The following is a 19,232-nucleotide window of genomic DNA, read 5'->3' on the forward strand; positions in this document are numbered from 1 at the left end:
AAGAATTATTCTCCAGGCCATGCTAACTTCTGCAATTGGCTATAGCCTCTGATGGTGCATAGGGAGCAATGTAGGGGCAAGAGAAATGGGTCAGTGTCTTTGCCCAGAGAGCAGAAGCTTGGCTAATGCTAATTGGCAACTGTCTCTTCCATTGGCAAGCCTTGACCTAGTCACCATTCAATTGCCTGTGGCCAGAAAAATATGAGTTCGATGGGGCAATGAGATTCTTGCTCTCCTAATGGACAAAGGAGAGAAATTTTCAGTCCCTTGTGTAAAGCTTTCTTGTGCTTGTGAGAAGTGGGGATATTAATGACTTTAAGGTAAATAAAAGCATGATTAAAAAGGTGTTCATTGTGGGTTTTGTTCTGATATGAAAAGTAAAATCAAAAAGGTCTAGTCTGAAAGATGAGTAAGGAATTGGAACAAGTCAAATAAATAATATATAAGGAGATGGAATTCTGACTCAATCCAATGAAAACTTCCCAAAATCAAAAGTGAAGTTTCATTGCCATTTTGAAGGAAATGTGTTGCTTATTCTATTCATAGGACTTTCCTTAAAAATAATAATGATAGATCTTCTATTTGTGCATTAGTGTGAGAGTAGCTGATTGATCTGTTTACTTAAATTGAGGAAGAAATGAGAGTAAATGATTCTCACTAATGACAAATGGATGATAAAACAGACTTTCTTTATGAAGGCATGCATGGACTATGATTGATTAGACATTCAGTGTAATTACATTTTTTTTTACTTCTTAACATGATGACTGGACAACTGACATAGTTTACATATGTTGAATCTAATTGTGGTATCTGAGCATTCTAACTTTGCTCAAAGTTTCTGAGTTGTAGCAGTAGGGATAAACTTCCTCCCCTCCTTTGATTTATCTGAAAAACAGTTTTGTTTTTATTTCATTGTGATGTGGTATGAATAGATAAAATGCTTTTGTTAGTTCAAGTGGCTCAAGTCATATGGAATAGAAATGAAAGAAAATGATCTAGCTCCTAACCTCTAGTTAGAATGAGATTTCAGTTGTGACTTTGTGTTCTTGGTCACCCATAAATGCTTCTCATTGAGGAGATTATTGTAAATCAAATTCTTCAAGAATATTATATTTCATTTCCACTTAGTGATATGTGACACTGGTAATTCCATAAAGTGGGGAGTAATGACTATTCTGTTCTTATCTCTGGGTTTTTTTAAAAAGAGATAACATTCCCCAGCTTGGAGACTCTACACATTCTCTGACTACTGACTTTTTAAAGAGATTACTCTATCCCCTTTGGTAATTTTTAGTTTAGTTATAATGGGGAAAATGGGGGAAGTAATGAGAGTGAAATCATGTGAGACTGCCAAAATAAGCAATTGATTCGGTCAATTTTCCAATGGAAAACTGAGGCAAACAAGTTGGTGTCATACAAAAATGCAGATTTTTGAGGAAATTGCTCATTTTTGTCAGTATGTTTTGGTATCATGCAGACATAATTCCAAGCTAAGTTATGTACTTGAAAGAAAATTCTCTTTTTGGTCATGAAAGTTATATCAGACCGTGATTCCTTTGATATGCTGAGACATTTAGTGAAGATTCAGCTAGTCCTTTGAAAAGGCAGACAAGACATTGTTAGAGTAGAGTGAAAAAGTAGACTTTCAAATATACTGTGACAGTGTGATTCACCACCAGCAAGCATTTATTAAGTACCTATTATATTTGAGGCATTATATTTGGGATTGGGGATATGAAGGGTTAATTAACTCTCAGGTCTTTACCTCATTGGTGCCTACCATCTAGGAGGATTTTTTACCTAAACAAATAATTATCCTATAAAATGGAACTTGATAATTTGTTATCCATAGCTCTCTGATACTCAGTTAGCTGTGAGACCTGGAGCCAGTCACTCCTTTGAGCAGGGCTGTGCTGGCCAATGTTTAACAACCAGTTCTCCAAAAAAATGTATGCACAACCTACTTTTACATTTAATCTGCTCTCTCCATCATTTTCTTAAGTCTAGACAATAAACAAAACAATTTACCAAGTTTTGATTTGTACCATTTGCTACAAATGATGCTTAAATACTCACATGGACAATTTAACAATCTATGAGCAGGTTCCAGCATTCCCATTGTCTCTGAGCTTCAAGTTTTCTCATCTAACAACAACAACAACAACAACAACAACAACAGACAACGACAACAATAGCTAGCATATTATTTATAATTTGCAAAGTGCTTTGCACATATCAATTCATTTGATCCTCACAAAAACCCTGGTGCTATTCTTATTCCTAATTTACAGAGGAGGAAGCTGAGGAAATTGAGGCTGTACATTATATCTACACATATATCTGCATTATATCTACAGATAATCTATATTAACTGGTGGTAGTTTCCTACATTCATGAAACCATAGGCCTAGACAAACAAAAAGTAATTTACTGTGATACTGGAATAGAAGTTTAAGTTTGTGCTCTTAAGATGAAATCATTGGTCTCCAGAGGTTGTGGGATCCACCTTTTGGGGTCTGTGGAGGCTCAATGATGACTTGTTGGAGCTGGGGCAGAGGGAATTTTTCTTTAGGTGTTGGTAGGAAATGATCTCTTGAATCCCCAGTGTTGAGATGTGTTTACGATAGGCATTCTGTTTGAACATCAATTCCAGCTTCTACCAAGGTTTTGAAGGGCTTTATACAAGTTAGCTGATCTTTATGTGCTTAATATTTGCAGAAACAATGCATAAAATCTCATTATAGGCTTTTAAAATAAATGCCAAAGAGATCCTGTCCACTAGTCTTATTCTTCCTGTGCAAACACAGTGTAGTCTGCATACTTACAAGATTCATACCATGATTTGATATTTAAGAAAGCAGTATCACCTTCTTAAGTGTGAAGTCATTTTTGAAGTTCATGTTAGGTTCATTAACTGATTTCCCAGTGGAGAAATTTGTGAAAAAATTGATCAACTCCCCAGGCTCTTCATTAAGTCGGATCTCAAGGATCTGAGAGGACTTGAGCTTTTGTAACAAAAAAATCACAAACTTATTTTGTAGAATAGGGAAGTTGGAAAGCACTCTCTTGGATACCTTTAAATAACATCAACAATGACAACACCACAAGATGGCTTGGCCAGAACACTAACCCAGGAGGCCATGTTCTGTAAATAGTAGAGAGATGAGTGGCATTTTCATAGGCAAAATGAAGGAATTATGTCAGTGCTCATGTGTTGCTTCATCTCATTAACTCACAAACACATAAAGTAGACTTTATGCTTAGAATTACTGTGCTCCCCAATCCAAATTGCAGTTTACTGTAATTATGAATCACTCCCCCTGCATTGTTCACCTCAGATCTCCTATTATTCCCAGTCACTCCCCACATTTAGTGGACTTATCTGTCTTTCTTCCCTTGGGGAGTTCAGGGGACATGTTTTCCTTCCCTTACAGTCTCTCCTCCCTCCTAGCCCATAGCTCCTCCACTTAGGGCCAAACTCTTGCTTTCTTCCAGGATGACAATTAATTTGATAAACTAATGGAGAAAGCTATAAGAGCTCCTTGTTAACCTTGATCTATTTTTGATGCCACATATCCATAATAATCAAGGTCTTCTGAAAATAAGAAATTATTTTTTTAAATGTCAATGAATTATAACTAATAATATTTAGTAACTAATAATTATAAATACATGAATTAATGCCATTATTTTTTATTATGTTATGTGTATTGCTATAAATAAAATAAGAAAATGTATATACTGATATGACAAGATTGACGGAAAATCTTAGAATAGAAAAATACATATAGGTATGTGTACGCACATGTGTGGTTAAAGTTTTTATATATCAGGTTATGGGGTCCACTTATTCTTCCCATCATCAAGAAATTTGAAAAAAAATAGTTCTATAATCCCCAAATAATATTTCTATTCCCTATTGTAATGATGTGGATATGTAATATAAACTTATGTTTAGAATTATTTATTAATACAATAAATACATTTTTATGTTTATGATGCAAAGTATAATGATAAAGATATAGCTACATATAAACACACATATATATGTAATGCAAAATAATGGAATTAAAAAAAAATTGTAGCCTTTGGCCATTGTCCCTTTCTCATACAAAGTGGATCTTCTGTCCTTTAAAACGTTTTCGGCTCCTCAGCTAAATTCTCATTCTTTCTTTCTTTTTTAATACTTCCTAGCTTCAGCACCTCAATCTGATGAAGGCTCAGATATTGATTCAGAACCAGATTTACCACTGAAGAGGAAACAGCGTCGGAGCAGGACGACCTTCACAGCAGAGCAGCTGGAAGAGCTGGAACGGGCTTTTGAAAGAACCCACTACCCTGACATTTATACCCGAGAAGAACTTGCCCAAAGGGCTAAGCTCACGGAAGCTCGAGTTCAGGTACGAACAGCAGAAGAGCTTTGGGCTGTATGTTTGGGGCTATTTTTATTCTTAGTGCTGACTGGGATCATGGCAATAACTAGGGGGGTATAACCAGGGTTTTGGTCCAGGGTGTCATAATTTAGAGGGTACTGATAGCCCGTAAACTCTTTCAGCAGTTGTAGAAACAACTGGACTTAGCACCTAGTCGGCAACAATTATTTACTCATTCATTCATTCATTCATTCATTCATTCATTCAAATATTCCATTTATCCTTCTGTTGAAGAAAATTCCAATTTGTTGGGCAATTTCCATGAATTGCTTAATAAATCGATATGCTAAGAAGACTGAACTTTTGTTTCTTCAGTCATTTCATCTTTCACCTGCAACACTATCTACCCATCTGTCTATCTGTCTATCTATCTATCTATCTCCCCCTGCTGATTTATTGAACCTCTGATTCGTTGATGTAGGGAATTCTTGTGAGGAAATTCCTGTTAGCAATACATATCACCAACTGGCAAATTATTGCCTTAGAATAGGACTTTTTAGCATAGGGTCTGTGAACTTTCTCTCTCTCTCTCTCTCTCTCTCTCTCTCTCTCTCTTCCTCCCCCGCCCCCCCCCCACTCTAGCTCTATCTCCCTAGGAATGGCTTTGAGGTATATCAGGGTTTCTGCCTTCCCTCAATGGGGTGTTATTCTCCTCTATTCCCAGCAACTGAATTTATTTCATAAAGTAGATCTGAGGGCCTATTTTATGGGCTACTTGCCCTTGGGGCCAAAATCACTAGTTATAGCTCTGACTAGGATTCATGTATTGTAAAAAACATGAGTTTCCTGCTTGTGACTGACCTTCTGTGATAAACGCTAACAAATCTTAACCCTAGAAAAAACCCTAGAGATCAGTCCACCTAACCTTCAAAATTCATAGACGAGGAAGCTGAGGCTGGGACAGTTTCCTTTAAAGGCTATTTGGTTAGAGAGAGGCATGAAACCTTGTAGCTTGATGTATACATTGAAAAAAAAAAGTTGTCCAAGCATTTAGAGAACCACAGAGGAGCTAAATAAGGTCACTTGCAAAGTCTGATTTTTATATTTTAAAATGTGATATTACTAGGAATGGGACAACACTGGGATGAGTAGATTTAGTTTGGTGGTGATCGCTTGGAGAATATCCTATTCTGGGCAAGATTTCAAGCTATTCAGTTCATCTGTTGCAAGTAATTGTACCATTTTATTTTATTTAAAAAATCTTCCTTTATTTGTTTTTACTGTATATAAAATGCAGTTAGCATTGGTTTGTCCATCATTATATCACTGGAGATTTTTCTTAGCTGTCACTGTACGTTACAGTAATAATTGATGCTCAAGATGGGTAATTAAGAAACACTTATTGAATATCTACTGTGTCCAGGGTACTGGTTAGGCACTGAAATGATGCCCCTGAGGCCATGTAGAATCCAGAAATATACTGTGAATGATTTAAGGAAGTATAATCAGGCAAAAGCACAGAACAAGGCATCAGGAAACCTGAATTTCAGCCCCAGGTCTGTCACTGACTTCCTGGGTGACTTTGAGAAAGTTATCCCTTAAACCCAAGAAATTATCTTTGGGCTATGGTTTCCTCATACCACAAGTAAGGAGCTTTTCTAGGGTCTCTCTAACAAATAATCTATGAGCAAATATCCCATTTCTTTGCTCACTCTACTATTTTAATGCTTCCCATAATGCTTCAAACACAAGGGAATTACCTTCAGGTAAAATATAACGTTAGTGAAAAATGTTATTATTAATAGTGAGGCAGAGATGTATTAAAGCCTTCTATATTATTAGTGGGATGCCTCATAGAGTAGTAGGGTGCAACTTAGCAAAGCACATTTTTAGTGTACTAATAGTTAATTTTCCTCACTTGGAAAAAAAATGCACATTCCATATAGAGGCTAAGTGCTCACCACCAGAGTAAGGGTTGAGGCAACCATTTGGATCATTCTGTTTTGCTGCAATCTGCCTTGTCTCTGTCTTAAGAATGATACTCTAGCAAGGTAAGTCAGCTCTCAGAGCAGCAGAACCCCACTGGGTTCTTATCAGTGTTATTCCTTCTTGGTTGCTTGTTCAGAGATCATTCTATTCACCTTGGCTCATCATAGGATCACCATTCAACAAATATTTCATAATAAATTAATGTGAGTAATTTATTACCTTAACTTTTGTTATTATTTGTTAATCGTTATTCCTAACCTAACATTCATTAAGCCTATGTGAATAGAATGCTGGACTTAAAGTAAGAAAGACCTGAACTCTGATACTGCCATTTGCATTCATTTAGTAGGAGACCCTGGGTAATCACTTAACCTCATTGTTCATTAGGTGACTCCCTGGCACTTATCTAGTATGTCATGGAAGGGTTGTTCTGAGTTGAGGAGGGAATGTTATACTGGAATTTCCCACATGAAACCAGATATTCTTCAAATTCTTACAAGTAGAAAGTACTATGAAGGGTTTTGAGAATACATAGATGGCTATGATATAGTCCTGTGCTGGAACTATAGTCCTGCACAGTGCATTACAAATAATACAATATCAGAAAACTATCTTTTATGAAATTCCAACTGTATACAGGCATGTGTGACCCTGGGGGAGGGAGATAACAAAGTGTAGATGAGACATGGAATTTGCTCTCAAGAAGCTCACAGTCTAGGAGGGGAATAAGACTGACATACATTGCTATAACGTATAATATTTCATAAGTGCATTAACTTTTTCTTTTATTAAATACCCAGTGTATGTTTTTTGAATTTGTTTGAATTTTTGAAAACCTGCTTTTTTGAGGAGAAAATGATAGAATTTTCTGACTGGTCCTAAAAGTAAATTCATAGAATGAATTATTGGTCTCTCAGGCTAGCAGATATTTTCAAGTTTGGACAATGTAATTTGTCTACCTTGGTTTCCAAATAGTTGGAAAGCAGTATTCCTCATTTCCTAATCATGAAACAATCTAGTCTTAAAAATGAATGAAAATGGATGGAGTTAAGTCTCTCTTCATAAAGTAGCATGTCTTCCTAAAATTTCTTAGGGGAAGAGAGCAAATGAGGTCATTTAAAAGAATATACAATATTTTGCAGATATCTATTTGACCACTACTGAAAACAAAGCTGCATTACAGAATAAGCTTCAAAACCATAAAATGAGTTTGTACAGTGCCATGTAAACTCTTTCTGCTCGATAAATATAAAAAAATAAAAATCACAGTTAGCCTTTATTATAAATAGGAACAAACCAACAAGTTTTCTCCCTAGTTGTTCGTATTTTCATATCAGTGACCTAGAGTTGGCCAAAGAAGCAGAACCCCTCATTAACATAACAGCTGTCTTAGTGTGGCTTTAACCCGGTGACTCTTTACATTCCTTACGGCTTCCTCAGTTCCCTTGAGACACATCATTCCTCACACCATGGCTATGATCTACGGCCTAACAAATTCCCGACAACATATAGCATATGGATCTTTTGCTCAACCCAGCATGGAAGAAAAGATAGTAGTCAGTTGGTGATAAAAATGTCAGAACAAAAGCCTTTTTTTTTTTTTTTTTTTACTTTTTGGGTAAAGATGAGCTGGAAAAGAGGGAGTTGAACCTGACTCTGTTTTAGTAATATTGAAGTAGGCATTGGTTTCAGTTTTTGGTGACTGAAAAATAAAACAAAATGAAAAACAAGGAAAGAAACAAACACCCCCCTGACCCCAACCCAAATTAACCCCCTTTTTTTTGCCAAGCACAGTATCTGTGAATGCACACACATATGTGTATATATACACATATCAAAATAATGACATAATATATATAAAACTCATTTTGCATGACAAATGTCATCTCTTCATTTTCATCTTTAATATAGTAGGAGATGAGAAGAGACCTTTAATATTTTTACATCGGTGGCTTTTTTTAGTCTATTCTCACATGGAAAGGTGTATTGAGTTATCTCTGCTAAATTCTGAATTATAGTAAAAAAAAAATCTACAAGTGTTGTGTCCCCAGAGATTATTTGTTCAACTTATCTGGCATCTTCCTCCAAAGGGAAGAGAGTTGGCAAATGACAAAAACATTTAGAGGAATAGAAACTCTACTTTCCCCCTTGTAATGTATCAAATTATGTAATACTATACCATACCTCAGTAGGGGGCAATAGAAAGAGAATTCTTTCCCTCTCTGGTGATCAGCTGATGGTTTGAACCATGGGGGATTTATAGTTCTTGTAATTTTATCTTGGCTTAAGTTATTGTAGCTGTTACTATGCAAATAATCACAGGTGATAAAGTTTTAGTGGGAAAGAATGACTCTCACCAGATTTTATGATGTGCAAAATACTTATTTCTTGCATGCTTTCATAAGAGTGTTTTGTTTCATAAATTGTTTCTTGAAAGTAGGTAAATCTGATCATTCTGCTTTTATAGAAGGAAAGCTAGAAGCCAAAGAGAGGAGAATTCACAGGATGTAGTGAAAAGTCTCCTGGGCTAGAAGACAAGAAACATTGTTTCTGGTCCAGGTTCTGCCACTAAGAGGAGGTGGGACCTTGAGTACATGACTTCATCTGTCTGAGTCACAGTTTTCTCAGGCTAGACTAGATGCTCTCTCTAAGGTTCCTTTCACTTCTAACATTCAGTATTTCCAGGAGCTATTCATTGGTTGTTTAATGTCATACACCAGATCTGGAACTCAGACTAGTTTGGAACAAATACTTGCCTTTGAGTTTAGGGTTGGAACAAGAATGTGGCCTGTTCTGATTGCTCCCTATAAGCTTGCATATTCCAGAGGGGCAGCTGTGGGGGCACAGTGGATAGAGTGCTGGACCTGGATTCAAGAAGACCTGAGTTGAAATCCAGGCTCAGACACTTAGTAACTGTGTGACCCTGGAAAAGTCATTCAACTTCAGTTTCCTCTAGCATCCACCTTTTAGGTTGTGATGATAAATAACATGAGATCATAATTGTAAATGAATAGCAAATTGTACATAATAAGTTTGCAATTTCATGTATACTCATCTTTTAAAATCATACAATCTTATGGATATGCTTGTTTTATTCCATGAATTAAAAATCAAGAAAAGCACTTGGTGAACCTTAAAGCTCTATATAAATGCTAACAATTATTGTTATCTTTCCTCTGGTTATCTTTTTGACTGTAAGCATATGGGAAAGATGATCAAGAAGTCACAGGCACCATCACCTTCTCTCTTCTCCCTACTTTCTATGTGATGGTGATGAGCCACTATCTAGTTGCAGTGGCAGGAGGGCTGTTTGGAAACTAGAGCAGATGGGCATGTCTTCAGAGCTATTCCATTATTAACATAAGCAGCCTGTCTTGGGCTTGTGGTAGGTTGGCAAGCACTACAGAAGACATGATATCATTCACACCTTGATGTTACCTACTGAATGTTTGATGATGAAGGAAAGTGATTTGTTAGTTTATGTAAACTCAAGACAACAGGTGAGAATAATGGCCAATGTGTGAAGCCATTGATGGATACTGTCTGTCTCTTTTGGAAATGCAAGAAGTAGGATATTCTAATGTAGGTCCTAGAATGTTAAAACTAAGAGAAGATCTCCTCCAAGTCCCTTATTTTTTCAGAGGAAGGAGCTGAATCTTAGAGAGGGAAAGAATGACTAGCCTAAGACCACTCTGCTATTTAGCAAAGGAGGGTGATGTAGTAGAAGGAACACCCTACTTAAAGTTAAGTGTATTTCAATCCAACTTTGTGACTTACTAGCTGTGTAATCTTGGACCACTCACTTTCCCTTTGGTCCTATATATGAGAAGGTTTGACACAGAAGTTCTTAAGCTGGTATCCATGAGTTTATTATTATTTTAGTATTTTGACAACTGTATTTAAATGGAATTGATTCCTTTTGTAATTCTACATATGCTATTTAATGAGATTAACAACATTATTCTGAGAAGGGGTACATAGGCTTCCCTAGGCTGTCCAAAGTGTTCAGCATACACACACACACACACACACACACAGAAATTAAGAGCTTCTAGACTGGAAGGATGAGGATATACTTCAGAAAGAGTAGTAAGTTTTCTTGGAGGCAGCTCAGGATCCAATGGGGATGAAAATGAGGAGGAAGTGTGTCTCAGGCAGGAGGGATAGTGCGAACAAGTCCATGGAAGAAGGAAATGTAACACTGAGTTTGAGAAGTAGTAAGGTAGTGTGGTTCGAATACAGTGTGTGAAGATGAGTAAAATTAAATAAGTCTGGAAAAGTAGTCCATAACCCTAACATTGTTTTATGGAGACTTGAAAAAAAGTATGTGTTCCTCTAGGCATAATCCTTTTAGGGGTCCCTCTTAAATTTCAGAGTTTAGTGTAAGGCCTGTGTAAAATAATGGCACAAAGAAACTACCTTTTCATGGTTGGTCAACATTTCCAAGACAATTGGATTTCTTGCTAATATTTATTCTCTTTTCTTTCTGTCACCTCATAGTCATAAAATTATTTAAAAAGTGGTTTCATAAGAATTCTGCCCTCCTCATTTTAAACATGTGGCTTCCCTCTATACTGAATTTATTCCCACTAGGAGTAATATAATGTCCCACAGTGTGAATGGAAAGCAACCCTATTCCTTGTGTTGTGTTCTGGTGAGATTTTTATGGATATTCTAGAACCGTGCATACAAAGGCCATAGAAATCCACAGGCAGACCAAGAAGATCTGAAATCTGGTGGCAAAGTGTAGTCAAGGGGGGTACTTTGAAAACACTGGCATCCGGAGTGTAGGAGCAATCTAAAGTCCTGAACATATCCTGTGCCTCATCTCCTGTATTGTGTCATTAGATACCAAGGCTTTAATATTTTGTTATTCACTTTATTCAGGGTTTTATATATACACATATAATATGTATATTGATACACATATACAATTCATGTATATATTTATTAATATGTGCATATATGAATGTATATAACAATGTGTGAAGGTATATGATGTATTTATATATAATTATATATGAATGTATTTGTGCATGTATACATATCTAAATGCATATACTATATGTAAATGCATAAACACACACAAATATATACAATTATCGATATATCTAAATCTATGTCTCTCTAGTTATCTATGTAGAGGTGAATGGAAGTAAGGTGATGGTAGGAGAGGATAGGTCACTGTTGTTCCTACTTACTCATCCTGGCCTTTGGCCTCTACAAAGCTAATACTTGACCAATGAGAATCCCTGAAGTCCTTTCACTGACCCCTGAAGCTTGGCTCTCCTTACTCCCTGTACCACCCCCACTCACTCCCATATTGCACCAAGCCACAAAGAAAACAGAAGGATGAGTCCTCTTGCTCCTCTTCCCCTTGTCAGTAAGGGGATCTTAATCTGTTTTAGCATGAAAAATCCATTAAGAATGTACTGTTATTTCACCAGTGAAATCCTCAAATTTTAAATTAAATCCATAGGTCTGGTTTAGCAACCGCCGGGCAAGATGGAGGAAGCAAGCTGGGGCCAATCAACTGATGGCTTTTAACCATCTAATTCCGGGGGGATTCCCTCCTACTGCCATGCCAACTCTCCCAACATACCAGCTGTCGGAGACCTCGTATCAACCTACATCTATCCCACAAGGTATGTTGGAATGGAGCAAAGGAGACTAAAATAGAATTAATTTGTTCAGATTATATATGCATGTATGTATATGCGTGTATGCACAAACATATGTATATATACATACATATTCTATATATGTACACACATGTGTTGTTGAGTCATTTCAGTTCTATTTGGATCTTCATGTGTGTGACCCCCTGTGGAGTTTTCTTGGCAAAGACACTGGAATGGTTTGCCATTTCCTTCTCCACCTCATTTTATAATATCATCTATATTCACCCTCCTAATTGGGATCTGGAAGAGTAAGGGAATTCATAGGCTAGCCATATTTTGTCACGTTTTTGTTGTCTGTAATTATGTTTTAATGAATATTGTTTATAGGAGAACCCCACTCAAAATTGCACTGACTGACCTGGGATATGTAGGTGTCAGCCATTTTAGTATTAATATCATTCTCATTGGATATTCACAATTTTGTCACTAATACATTTAGGTGGAGTCCCATTTGAACTTTGAACTGCTGGGTGCCCTGCCCTAACATCCCTCAGGACAGTCGCTGGAGACCAGTCCTGCTCAGTCCTGGTGTCAATTAGTCTTTCCTCTTCATTGGGGCTGCTAAATATCACAGGACAGTGGTCATACAAATGGTTCACGGATAAGGGGTCAGTAGCAGCCACATTCAGAAACAGGCACCTTAGCTGCTTAGATTACCAAGGAAAAGAAAACAGAACACACACACACACACACACACACACACACACACACACACATACACACACACACGAGGTTTTAAAAACTTTTAGCCCAACTTCTGCAAGTTCATAGTTACAGTTCCATTGCTTATGAAAATTATTATTACTCCAGTCTCCTGAAAAAAAAATCTTGGGAATTTGGATTCTGAACTCTTGAAGTCCAGCTATAAGTGCTCCTATCCATTCATACTTTATACTAGGATTCAATACTTTCCCACTGCTCAGTTTCTCTGGGAAGGAGGGTTCTGTCTTGTTCAGCTGATGACAATAGTTAAAAATTTTTTTTATTGAAGTCCAAATTGAATGGAGAACTTGCATCATTAGCTAGGTGTTACTAGAAGTTAGGGGATCCCTCAGGAAGATAAAATAAACTTCTCCTATCCATCTCCTAGGATATCACTGAATTCTTTGCTTCTTGTTTTCTAGCCAGTGACCCCATTTCCTCCTCTTGAACCTCTTCTCTACCCCCATTCCACTGGCTGTTAGACCGTAGGAGTCCCATTGATGAGTTGGGTTAGGTATTTGGAGAGAGCAGCATAAGGCAGAACTAGCAGAGTCCTGATTCTGGCAATGATCAATTGTTATGTGATTCTGGGCAAGTCCCTTGATATTTCTCAGCTTCAGTTTTTATATCTATAAAACAGGGATATTTGCACTACCCACCTCACAGGATTTTTGAGGAAACTGCTTTGTAAACCCTTCTTCACTATGTAACAACAACCAACAACAACTAATATTTATGTGCCACTTTAAGGTTTGCAAAACCTTACAAATATTATCTTTTTTTTATTCTCACAACAACCTTGGAGATGGTTATTTTTATTTTGTTTGTTTTTGTGGGGCAATGCAGGTTAAGTGACTTGCCCAGGGTCACACAGCTAGTGTCAAGTGTTTGAGGCAGGATTTGAACTCAGATCCTCCTGAATACAGGGCTGGTGCTTTATCCACTGCACCACCTAGCTGCCCTTGAGATGGTTGTTGTTATTACTGTTTTACAGAAGAGGAAACTGAGGCAGACAGTGGTCAAATGCCTGTGGACACACAAGTAGTGTTTGAGGCTGGATTTGAACTCAGATCTTCCTGACTTCATACCTAGTACTCTCTCCACTGTGCCTAATTATGAGCAGTAGCTAATTATTGACAGCCCAGTCTTATTCTAGTCTCAGATCTCTGTAAAGACTCATATGAGTTTTTATAATATGAATTTTGGCTGTCTAGGAATGAACTTTCCATTTATAACATTGTTGTTATGGAAATAACCTCTCCCTAAGACAATTACCTTACTGAAAATAATTTTTTTTGGGGGGGAAAAGTAAGGAGAGGAATCATTAACATAGATGGGGTGTGTCTGCATTTTAATGTATGTTGATAACATGCTGTGGTATAATGCAATTCTCAGAAACTGATGAGCTTTCATGAATGTAAATGAGATCTATCCATTGCCATTGCATTTATATCCAAGCCTGCACTCATAAAGGAATGACATTTACTAGGTAATTTTTGGTAAAACCAATATTTGCTAACTTATTGAATGATTAGGGAATGTTAGCTGCACACACATAATTATTTTGAAACTTAAAATGTCATGATATTAAACGCAACTTTGTTGTAGATATTTTAAATCATCCTTTGGTTAATATTGAGGTGGTACCTTAAAATATATTGACTAGAAATCTGAGACTTCCTGTTCTTATACTGGCCTTTCCAGCTGATAATTCAAGTAGGAAAGAATAATATCAACATATGGTATGTTCAGTACTCGGCATAGAGAGGAGTATATTTATGTAGAGGAGTCAGCATCGATAATTCCAGGTTGGTATAGTGTATATATCTGTAAATTATCAAGTATAAAACTAGGTGTCCAGACACATTTATACATATATTCCAAACTGGCAAGGTAACCACCAGTAGATAATCAAAGTTTCGGCACACTGGGAGACAGTTGGTGAACAATGAACCTCTATGTTGAAGTTGTTATGCTGGAACAGAAAAGAATCGAATATCTGCTTAAAAATGTCTCTTCATTTTAGCTGTGTCGGACCCCAGCAGTACAGTCCACAGACCTCAGCCTCTTCCTCCGAGCACCGTGCACCAAAGTACGCTCCCATCCAATCCAGAGAGCAGCTCTGCGTATTGCCTGCCCAGCAGCAGACATGGATTTTCCAGCTATACAGACAGCTTTGTGCCTCCATCCGGGCCCTCCAATCCCATGAACCCCGCCATTGGCAATGGCCTTTCACCTCAGGTCAGTCCCGTGTTTCCAGACAGAGGATTTGCTGTATCCCAGAACCAAATCGTCTATTCCCCGAGGCACCAGTATAATGAATTGCCAAATTTAAACCATAATGTATTCTTTATACAAGCCACATGATTTTAGTTTGCTAGTTTCCTTCCCCCGCCCCCCCCCCCACTGGCTGCATCAAAAGTTGTAGCTTAGTTTTAATTTCAAGTGATTTTTAATGTAATCATACAGACTTGGTGTTTACATTTAGTTGTCAAGGCATTTGTAATGTGCAGCCTTCTCCACCCCCTAGTTCTGTTCCTTGGTTAGGAAACTTCACAAACATTGGCATCTTCTATGAAATTTGGTCAGCTGATAGGATCTCCAGAAAAAAGGGCCCTTTAAGAAAATACCAGAGCTTTGACAAAACAACTTGAGAAGAAACAAACAAGTCATGTGGAGAGAGCCCCAGGTGATGCCCACTGTACTCTGGAATAAATGAGTTAGAAATGCAGAAATTAGGAGAAGGGCCCCCTCTTTGGAAACAGACAAATATTTGAATGTCATAATTGTTTTTCTAATTTGCATTGGACTATGAGCTTTCCTTGGGAAATCGTGTTAATAAATTGCCTTGATAATGGCATGTCAGAAGGTTGGTTAAATTTCCTACATGTGGCATCTGTCTGAAGTTGACATTATTAGCAGTTGTTGAAATACACAGCCTTGATTTTATTAGCTTGAGCTTAGCCCAGGTGTGGGCAATAGCTGTCCATGGAATTTGGAGAAATGTCACCGATGGGGTTGCAATCTATAATTACAATCAGGAATCTCTTCAGGGCTGAGAGGGAGAGTTTTAACAGCTTTATCTTTTCTCAACCTTTTTTTCCTCTCAGTGGTGAGAAAAACAGAGAGAGGCACAGAATGACACAAATGAAAAGTGAAAAGACAATTATACTCAATTACACACTAATCACCGACTATCACCACTGTCTGAGCAGGGAGAGGGCATTCTAATAGGCAGAAAATGAGATTTTAATGGCACAAAGGGTGGCCAAAATAACGACTCATATATCTTTGCCTCCTTCCTTCGCTCAGACTTGTGGTTTGCATCTCGGGAGTGGAGTTCCTGGTCTCTGCACAACGGTGATAACTCTGAGCAGCTGAAAAGTTCAAAGACGTTGGGGTTGAAAAGAATGAATAGCAAAGGCAATGAAATAAACATTTCTGCCTAAAGGCAAAAGTTCATAAGCCCTTTTTTGTAACAGTCAATGTAATTAAGTTTCATAGATTCCTATAGCACATAGTGGGATTAAAAAAGAGAGAGAGAGAGGGAAGGAGAGGAAGAGAGGGAGGGAGGGAGGGAAGGAGATGACTTTAAACCTCAGTTGAAAAAGAACAACATGAAAACCAATGAAAGGGCTTCCAGTGAGACTTTAATAAGTTTAGTTTTGAAGCCCTGGTATTTCTAAAAGCAACTCCTGACAAAAAGCATGGCAGTCCATCTCCCAATTCATCTCCCAATGCCCAGATTCCAAGGGTGGGATGGGGAGGTGCTTCTTCTAGAATCTCTTGGGCACCTTGAGCTAATCCACCAGAGGCAGTTATCAGAGTCAATTTCAGCACTAACCATTCTGGACCATAGAAAAAGCTTTTTATTTAAACCCATCCACCCAGCCACCCACCCAGGCGCTCGCGTGTGTGCGCGCGCACACACACACACACACACACACACACACACACACACAATTGAAACGAAAATGAACTCCAATGTGGGACCCATCCCATAACCTTAGAATAGCTCTTTCTCTCTCTCTCTCTCTCTCTCTCTCTCTCTCTCTCTCTCTCTCTCTCTGTCTCTCTCTCTCCCTCTCTCAGAGGCTGAACATTCAAATGAAAATAAATTCAACCTGGGACACATCCCATAACCTTCAAATAGTGAGGACAGAGTTATTGGCATTGATGGGAATAACATTGTCACTGTTGTATCAAGAAATCTCATCATCTGAAGAGAAAAAAAATCATTTATCATGAAATGCAAAATTCCATTTTGTGGTTTTGCCCCACCATGATAGTCAATGAATTTGAGAACCGGAAGGGATCTGCCTAATCCCATATTTTATAGGTGAGGAAGCTGAGAACCAGAGAGACAGGGAGACTTGTCCAGGCCCACCCAGGGAGTTGGTGATATAGATGAAGAAACTTAGGTTTCCTGATTCCTAGTACAGTACTCTTGGAACCATACCAAATTGCCCCTTTTTCCCATTTCATGACTACTCATCACAGTATAACTCCTAGCATCCATTTCCTCTTCAGATTACCACCATGAATTAACAGCTTCTCATGAGTTGTTGTTGTTGTTGTTTTTTTGGTGAGGCAATTGGGGTTAAGTGACTTACCCAGGTCCACACAGCTTCTCATCAGTTTTTTCAATAGCCTTAATGAATTAGAAAAAGAGGGATAGCTAGGTGGTGCAGTGGATAAAGCACCAGCCTTGGATTCAGGATACCTGAGTTCAAAGCCGGCCTCAGACACTTGACACTTACTAGCTGTGTGACCCTGGGCAAGTCACTTAACCCTCATTGCCCTGCAAGAGAGAGAGAGAGAGAGAGAGAGAGAGAGAGAGAGAGAGAGAGAGAGAGAGAGAGAAGGTTTTTAGGTAGCCTATTCTTATTTCCTCATGTAAATTTGGAGAAATTAAGGCAAACGGTGATTAAATAAAACCAGTTCATAGTGAGTTACAGGAATTAGGAGCAGAACTCAGGCCTCAGAAGCCTGGAACTCTGTCCAATTGTAGCCACTGGAATGGGTCAAAGTATTAGAAATAACTTTATTTAGGGCAAAGGGACCCACTTTTGGCACATTGGCATCAATGAGAAGCCAAGCACAGGAGGAAGTCTGTCTATCCCTCATGATATAAGGCCATTCATTAGCTGAAAGGGACAGAAGAAAGAAGCTCTACATTGAAGAAAGGGTGATGACACCTTAGCTACCATGGTGGGAGAATAGTTTCATTCATTCTCCCATATAGAAAGAAAGGAATACATTTCACATGAGAAAATGGTTCCAAGTCTTATTTTCAATTTCATCTCAATGTCTATTTTTCCGAGGTCTGGGTTTAGACAGATTCACATTGTACTTTTGCCAAACACTGTTCTTATTAATTTTATAGACCCCCCAAATGAATTGAAGCTGGTATTTTGGGGGTCATTATGGTAAACTCATTTGAATTTGGTTTGGTAAGAACTGTTTTATGAGTGAGATATCTTTAAGCATTTTCTTTAACTTCTTTTTCCTAGAATCAGAGAATTTGAAGTATTGATGGCATTCGAAGCTTGGAAGCCATAAGCTATAATGTTGCTGAAAATATGAATTAAATGAAATGTCCCAGTCATCCAAATGGTGCTACTTTATCTCTTTGCAAGAAATGAATAGATTATATAAGAACAGAGAGGATTAAAAAAAAAGACTTGTGTATTTGCATGAAGGGGCATTTGTTTCAGTTTTGTTTTTCAACATCTCATCTTCTAAGGATTTTTTAAAGGATTTAAAAACTAGGAATTAATGAATATGAGCAAAATATGTTGTAATTTTATTCATATTCTTCAAAAACTAGCTGAAAGGATCTTGCCAGGCATGATTGTCTAATTCATCTTCAAAACTCCTTTTGAGTGTGGTTGGGTATAATTAGTATATTTTGTTTAGGGAAACTGAGACATAAAAAAGACTTCATCCGAAGTGCAGAGCAAGGGAATCGAAGAACTGAAAATCAGAATTGCAGTCTCATTTCAAGTTATTAAAACCTTCCTAAGAATATGAAATCGCACCTTTCACTTCCCCCATCAAAGAAAGTATGAGTCCATCCATTAGTTGTCAATGGCATTCGTATTTCCAAGAGTTCTCTCTCATGTCCAGGGAAAATTATTTCATAAAAAATTCTGGTGCTCAATAGATCAAGCAAAGACTGGGTGGCTATTTGTCCTGGGTCGGAGGTTGTAGTAGGGACACTATGAAATTTCTTCTAGCTCCAAAGTTCTATGATTTCTTGAGCTGCAGAGATCTCATAAAGGGGCAAGTGACTTGAAATGGGTGATAGCACAATTGTTCTTAGAATAAAAGATTTATTGAAGTAGACCCTTGGGGGCAGCTAGGTGGTGAAGTGGATAAAGCACCTGTCCGGGATTCAGGAGTACCCGAGTTTACATCCAACCTCAGACACTTGACACTAGCTGTGTGACCTTGGGCAAGTCACTTAACCCTCACTCCCCCC

At 37.8% G+C, this 19,232-nt stretch overlaps 1 protein-coding gene across 2 annotated transcripts in view; it reads left to right on the forward strand.

Moving 5' to 3' along the window:
* PAX3 (paired box 3) overlaps nucleotides 1–19,232 on the forward strand; it is a 112,175-nt gene that overhangs the window by 71,985 nt on the left and 20,958 nt on the right. For both annotated transcript variants that reach the window (XM_043996412.1, XM_043996411.1), the window contains exons 5-7: nucleotides 4,198–4,403; nucleotides 11,845–12,010; nucleotides 14,775–14,989. In XM_043996412.1, the coding sequence (XP_043852347.1) occupies nucleotides 4,198–4,403; nucleotides 11,845–12,010; nucleotides 14,775–14,989 (587 nt within the window). The remainder of the gene's footprint in view (nucleotides 1–4,197; nucleotides 4,404–11,844; nucleotides 12,011–14,774; nucleotides 14,990–19,232) is intronic.

Source organism: Dromiciops gliroides, chromosome 3 (assembly GCF_019393635.1).
Source record: "Dromiciops gliroides isolate mDroGli1 chromosome 3, mDroGli1.pri, whole genome shotgun sequence".
Classification (NCBI taxonomy): Eukaryota; Metazoa; Chordata; class Mammalia; order Microbiotheria; family Microbiotheriidae; genus Dromiciops; species Dromiciops gliroides.